The 7362-nt window shown below is 37.9% G+C and overlaps 2 protein-coding genes across 13 annotated transcripts in view; both read right to left on the bottom strand.

Moving 5' to 3' along the window:
- NRXN1 (neurexin 1) overlaps window positions 1–7356 on the bottom strand; it is a 672391-nt gene extending 665035 nt beyond the window's left edge. For 7 of the 12 annotated variants that reach the window (XM_017730087.1, XM_017730093.1, XM_017730094.1 and 4 more), the window contains exon 1: window positions 7148–7215. The gene's annotated coding sequence lies outside the window, so the exon portion shown is untranslated. Of the gene's footprint in view, window positions 1–7147 lie in introns of all 12 variants that reach the window. The other 5 variants (XM_008630366.1, XM_017730095.1, XM_017730086.1 and 2 more) reach the window with 3 other exon arrangements.
- Window positions 7065–7362, bottom strand: part of LOC103612838 (neurexin-3-like) — a gene marked incomplete at its 5' end in the record, with an annotated part of 998 nt that continues 700 nt past the window's right edge. The window contains one exon of the mRNA XM_017729606.1: window positions 7065–7333. Within this exon, the coding sequence (XP_017585095.1) occupies window positions 7065–7333 (269 nt within the window). The remainder of the gene's footprint in view (window positions 7334–7362) is intronic.

Below are 7362 nucleotides of genomic sequence, written 5' to 3'. Positions count from 1 at the left end.
GTCAGGAATTCTGATCTTTCAAGTACCTGAAGACCAGGAAAAAATCCTACCAAAAACTCCTGTATGGAGTAGTTTAACTTTACATATGGAGGGAAAAAAACTGGAAAAGAGCTGTGAACTGGTTGGGTCACTGAGAAAGCAATGTCCTATCAAAACCTTGCAGGTTTTCCTACTTCCTTACTCCATTAGTTACTGCAAGTATTTTGTGCATTGAAGCACTCATTGATCCTACTGATTCTACTCCAAGTTCCAGAAGAATGGCTACACATTTGCATGAAATCACCACATACAACTTTTCTAGCTTGGCAGAGGAGCATCTGAGCTGAAAAATTGAGTTCTGCATACATGACAATATAATCCAGCCTAGTAAAGTGCTTGTGATACACTCAAGATACAGTCACCACAGTACAAAAGGAGAAACTGCCATTCAAGAAAGTGCACATCTTTTGTAGGAGACTAAATTATGATCCTAGCTCAGCGTAGAAGTAAATAAAGGCAATAAAGTATTATTTACCCTGACTTTGCTAGTCAATTCTATATATAAGAACACAATTAAAGGTATGTCTGTTACACCCTAACCAATCATTCCCTGAAAGAAGTATGTTTGGTCTTTACAGTTTAGTCCTCAGGTTCACAAAGGTATTAAACACCTCAGAATGCCCTCCACTAATCTGTAAATCATGTGTTTATGAAGGTACACAAATTTTAACTACAGCACAACAAACTGGACAGAGCATTTTTCCAGAAACTGGTATGGTTTCATGTTTTCTAAAAGGAACACCAAGCTTCTGGTGCATAAAACATCATATTAAGTTCACCAAGAGAGATTGATGATTGTGGGGTATGCCCAGCCCCCGCCCTGGAGGGACGTCTGCTGAGATAAGCAGAGTGCCTAAACCTCCCAGCAGAACTCCCCTGGAAAGGCAACCACTTTCAGTTATGGTGAGAAGAAGACAAACCCAGAATCCTCTGGGAGACCCTGTGCAGATCCTTTGTAGCCCATTGGCCTTTACCCTCTGACACCCACCCCCTGTATCCCTATAAAGCCCCTGCCCCTGTGAGGGCAGAGAGAGAGCTCATCCCTGGCCTCCCCTTTGCCGGACTAGTAAAGCTACTTTGTGTGGGACAGCCACACGGGCCTCTCGTCTCTCTCTGGTCTGGCCTGGAGGCTGCCCTGCAGAGCTGAGCTGGAATCACGAGCTGACAATCACTAAAGAGCTGACAGCTTCTGCACAGGCCCTTCTAGCCAGCAGCTGAGGGAAGACACCGGGCCTCGGGAAGACGATTCCTTTTGGGACCATCTCTCTGGACCGGTCACAGCTTCCTCAGTCAGAGCTACTGACCCCTCACCAGCTGTCATAGATGATGTTCTCTGTTTTAAGTTACCAACCAGCTTCAATATGTTTACTAAAAGAAGCATGAACCCTCCAAGCTGACCATATTAATGTTAGCCCCTACATAAACCTATTTCTATCAGGAACTCATTTTAATTGCCAGCCTGTTTCCCCATTCCTATCCGTTAGGTCAGTAATGATTATGGGGTAAAATCCCACAAATCCTTGGCTAGCATCTACTGTTAAAAGACTGCCAGGGAGCCAACCTTCAGCTGTGAAAAAAGATCAAGTACATTTGGGCCAAAATGCCTGCAAGCCTTAAAGTGCAATTACATCAAAACATAGACAATTTTAATAGATATTATTTTGAAATTCTGAATGAATATGACCAATCTGACACAAATTCCTATGGTGCTAGCTAGATATAAATTCTTCTAGCATATTAGCTGTCTATAATTCCCAATATAGACTTAAATTTAACAAGGACCCAGAACCTCAACTAGGCACAAAGGGAAACAACAACTTCACTATTTAAACTATTGTTTACCTGGAGTACCAAGATCTAGGCTATAAGTGTAAGTGGTCCTTTGGAAGCATTTCAATATCAGCATTTTGAAGGGATTAGTAATACTCGACATGAAACCGCCTTAGAACATAGTATAAAACAGACTCCCAACTCCTAATTACCAGTGAAACAGTATTTAAATTCCTGTGATTTTACATGAGGAAGATATTGAAATCAATATCCTATAATGCTGAATCCCGGCAAACAAAATAATATATCAAATTTCATTAGGAAAATGATGCAAATTTGTGCTTTAAACTGACTTAAGGATTGTGTTTTCATATGACTAAATGTGAAGGGCACAGATTTAACAGAGTCCTGAATGACTTTTTGATTACTTGACTATCTGCTCTCAAGATTCTACTCTGACAACAAAGTCACCATTTAAAAATATTAAATAAAATGAAATCATTATTGTTAAATTATTGACATAATTTGTAAATATGAAGAACCTCAGTACAATCTCTGGTGCATTTCTAGCCCTCCTTCTAAACCAACATCACCTCAGTGGCCACTGCCACTGACAAGAAATTCAGCATGCAGAAGAAATACAGATCATGTAGATAAATGTAGCTAAAAATCAAAAAGGCAAGTTTTGTTCACAGTATTTACTAGTACAAAGTATATTTAGCTAGGATTCAAGAGGGATAGAGACCATGGTGACTACTCTGTTAAGGCTGACTATAGGCAATGAGTTCAACAACATCTCACTCAAACAAGCAACTTGCAATAGATAATTAATGCCAACAGAAGTTTAAATGTTTCATTCAAGGCATAAAGAGAATAAAATTGATTAAAATATCCAAAAACTTCAAAGAGATATAAACATTGGAGGACTTTTTTAAAAGTTAACATGCAAAAAGAAATACAACAAAGACTGATGTAGTATATTCAGAACCCAAACAAACAAATCTAAATGCTGGCTTGGCTGAGACATCTGGAACTCACTTCCTCAAAAATCACTTTCACAGTTCAAACCATAGCTGGCATCAACTTCTGAATATCTGACAAGGAAGAGTATCTCTTACAGTGAACAGCTGCATGAACAGTCCTCATTTTTCTCAGAAACCAGAAACTCAGTGGAACAGTTAAAATACAACATATTATAAAGAGGAATAGTTTGAATCCACAGAGCAATTGGCTGTATAGATGCTAATATTGAGGCAAGCCAGGAAGCTATATTTTAAAAAGATAAAGAATCCTGTCTGCACCTTTTTAAAGTTAGAGATATAGAAAAGCAGAAGGGTATGGAGTGACAAGAAGTTAGCATCAGTGAGAAACTTCCCCCAGCTCAATGCATCTTGTGTATTTTACTACCTCTTTTAGAGCTATCTGCTTATTTTCTCAGACAGGATACTGGACAAGGTTATTTTTATATAAATGATATTATAGCTTTTTTTTTTCTAAAGACAGAAGGTCACTGTTTTATTCATTTGATAGGCATAATAGAGGTGTTTTTGGTTTGAAATTTTAACTTAAGGAGCAAAACTACAAGAAGAATATGGAGGTTCACTGATATGAATCACATATTTTCCTTACCTTCTAGGACCTTGCCTTAATTCATTAAAAATCTGACTTTAAAGTCCATGTTTTTAATAAAAATCTCCCCTTATCAGAGAATCAGGCCATACCAATTTGAGTAATTCCAGGAAATATTGTAATTTTCACTGAATAGAAGATTGAAATACATGTCAAAAACTTATCAGAAAATTGATATGGCAATCAGGGCTTATTTCAATGCTAGTCTTATTCCTAATAAAATTTATTATAATTTTGAGTATTTTTCCTTCTACTGAGTCACTATTATTATGTGCAATAATATACCCTTGCCTTCTTCAGTACAAAGGAGAGATTTGATTTTCTCTTTTAGAAGGCTCTTGTACTGTTTTTACTCATGGACTTATCAACCAGAGAACAGCTAGAGATTGTATTTTTCTTTGCTATGGACTGCACATCCTTGACACTTAAGCAAAATTCCAGCCCTTTTCTGTGATTTATGCCAAAGCTCCCATTGAAGAGAATTTGTTCCCTATCAGAACAAAGGGAATGACTGAATGGTTCTTTCCTAGCTTGCACTGTTCAAACAGTGGTGTAGTTCAGAAAACATAAATGAAGCTACTCCTGATTTAGACAGATATAAAACCAGTTAAGCCTACTGGAAATAATTTATATTACTATGGGTTTAAAAAAAAACAAAAAAACAAAGCAAAAAACGCAACCCAAAACTTGGTTGAAATTCATCCTTACAAGAAAAGAAAAAATACTTCAGGAATCTATTAATAATCTTTTCAAAGATGAAAATATGGGAAAAAAACCCACCAGATTTTCTCCTGAAAACAATTGAACTTGTATTAAAAATTGAGAATTAAAAATTAAGACTTGAAACTTTGACTCTAAATCTATTACTTTTTAATTCCTAAACGTGCAAGTCAGGGTAGAAAATTTTGAAAAGGTTTTCTTTGTTGTTGTTGATATTAATTCCTACACTCCTCATTACACTGTGGAGCTCTGTGTTTTACCATACTGCAGAGATATAGAACAACAACAAATCCAAGACAAAAAAAATTTATATCTATAAAAAAAAAATCCAAGCAAAACAGAATTTAATGACCCTCTTTCACCTTAAAGAAAAGGTATCAACTAGGACACGCGGCTACAATTTCATATAAAAATGGAAAGTTGGGGGGCTTTCCCATCTAAAATCATTTTCAAACGAATAACCAAAACAAGGGTAGGAGTGAAAACTCAAAAGACCCCTTCAGATAATTGCAGTCTGAGATGATCCTCTCGTAATGGCAGTGTCTTTCTAAGGCTTGAGGGAAATTTACACATTCTGGGAACAAAAGATCAAAGTTCAACAGCATACAGTCTATGTTGGCTACAGAAAACTAAACAGCAGAAGCCAAGGTTTCTTTCCTGGCAGATATAAAGGCTTTACTTGTCCTTCTGCCTTTTCTGTTTCTTAGAATATTAAATAATTTATAATAATTCAATATCTTTGCCAGCACATATGAGTAAATTCTAATCCCTTCATCAAGGTCTGACTGATGAAAGTGTCAGTTGCTACCTTTTCTCAATTAACAGGTAGAAACTGCAATGTAGTTCCATTTATGTTGCTGTCAGGGGAAATGTTGCCTCCTGTTTCAAATTAAATCAGAATCTGAATACTTTATGCTAAAATTATAAATCTTGCTATTATTTTATAAGGCTTCTCAGTAGTCAAGGGACATGTGAGGAGAATCTTGATCCCACCATTATAATTTATAAAACCACTAGCATTTAAATGAAGTCAGCATTTTGCCTTAATTGGGGGAGGGGGTTCTAAATATTGAGAGTCATCTTCTTAAAAGTTCCATACAATTTTCACTAAATATAAATATAGACATGTATTTCACTAACATTCAATCTAAACATAAAAATGTTCCTTAAAAATAGTTACTGAACCTATTACTGTGTAAAGGCAAGAATTTATCTCACTGATATTACATGCAATTATGTGAACTTTTTCACATAAGTATTACATGATCAAAATAACTTCAAATAAATAAACTATGTTTTAGTGTAAAGGGCATATAAATGTATAATAGTATTAATAGCATTTAAATTACCATTATTGCTTTAACAAAGCTGCTACATCTCATAATTTTCTTTTTTTTATAATAGGGCCTAACTCAGAGAAGCTAAGACAATTCAATATTGTACATACACCTATGTATTATGTAGTATCATACATTAAAAATTGACACCCAAATACTAAATCCATTGAGATGGTTTACCTAATAGGAAAGATATTTCATTTGACAGTTTCTGGGAATGGGTGCAATTGAAAGTACAAATGATTATTTTCTGAAACTGTTATTTGCTCCTATTAAAAATTTCTTTAAAGTGTTAATAGGGTTTGAGTTTTTCACGAATGGCAGATGAGAGATAAACAGCTGATAAAGTAAACAGGATACAGAATGACTAGTGTTTTGAGTATTGACACTAAGGACAGAAGGTGTTACATAATAAAGCACAGTCACAAATGATGTTTTCTTTCTTATAATGAGTGAAATCTGATAGAAATGCTAAAGGCAAATTATTCAGCCATAAATGTCATGCAGCCACTCAGTGAAGATCTTAATTTGGCCTTGATAATATCTTATTTATATTTACCTTTTACATTTTAAACTTAGGTCTTTGCTCTCCAATTTTGACATGATAATCATATTTTCCCTTGATAAATTTGCTTCTATTCATTTATACACCTTTACGTCCTGCTCTAAGTACACAACATATGTAATCTCTATGTCTAAGGAGCTGCAAGCAATGGTACATTTACTAACAAAATAATAAAAACAAGATTCCTGCATGCATCTGCAAAGTAAATGTTTACATTCTTTCCATTTGCCAAAAACAATGGGCACTAAATACGAGCCATATTTTATCCAGTGATTTATTTGTAGATGAGATTAAGGAAACTGCTGTTTTTCTAGGTTCCCTCTTCCTTGGTAAAACTATTCAGTCATTTTGTGGTCTTGAAGTATGTACTTCCCCCTTGCCCTTTTGTGTTCTCCCTATCTAACTGGCATGGTGAATTGCTAAATATGTTGCAAAGCAGTACCATTCACATTCATGTAAAAAAAATAATACTCTGTTTAATCTCCTTCCTCCCCAGCAACAATTTAAGGAATTAACAAATAAATCACTGATTTTATTTCAATGACATAGCAGAGGCAAATACAAAGTGGACTCTGGGTCTCCTCTACCCTAGAAAATCAGACCCAGGTCATCTTTGCACTTAATCCAGTTCAATTATTCCCAGCATCACTTTCCCTGCTCCCCAACTTAATTACCACCAGCTGCTTGTAATAAGCATGCACATCCCCTCCCTCAGCTCCCACCGAGCATGACGCCACCCCCTGCCATCGGGGTGACACCCGGTACCCAGCACCCATCTTTCCTTTACCCAGAACAACCCCAAATCCCACCCCGCCTCCGGAAGACGCTCAAACAACATCCTCTTCCTCCTCTCGCCCAGCCTCGCAGAGAACAGGAGAGTGATGGCACCATGGTTGGCCACAGAGACACGTGGAAGACAGGGAGGAGAAGGTGGGGAAGAGGGGAGCCGGGGACATGGTGGAAAGGGAGGGGAGGGAGGAAGATCCACTCATACAGATGAAACTTCATGCAGGCCTGGCCTCCGACCCGTCCCCTCCACAGAGCGATGGGGAGGGGGGGGATGGGGCGAGCTGAAATGGCCCCTTACCTTCACTGCAGTCCTTCCCTCGGAAGCCCGTTTGGGAGCAGTCGCAGACGGCCTGGTCGTTGAGCACCGAGCAGACGCCCCCGTTGAGGCAGACGTCGTCCCTGGCGCACAGCCGGCTCTGCTCGTCGTCCAGCCGCACCTCCTGGCTCTCCACCGGCGACGCCTGCGTGTAGTTCACCCGCACGTCTGTTATCCAGCCCTTGAAGGGCTCCCGG

The sequence above is a fragment of the Corvus brachyrhynchos genome, unplaced genomic scaffold (genome assembly GCF_000691975.1).
Source record: "Corvus brachyrhynchos isolate BGI_N302 unplaced genomic scaffold, ASM69197v1 scaffold101, whole genome shotgun sequence".
Lineage (NCBI taxonomy): Eukaryota > Metazoa > Chordata > Aves > Passeriformes > Corvidae > Corvus > Corvus brachyrhynchos.
The sequence above is the reverse complement of the archived record's forward strand: the minus strand, read 5'-3'. Positions and strand labels throughout refer to the sequence as shown.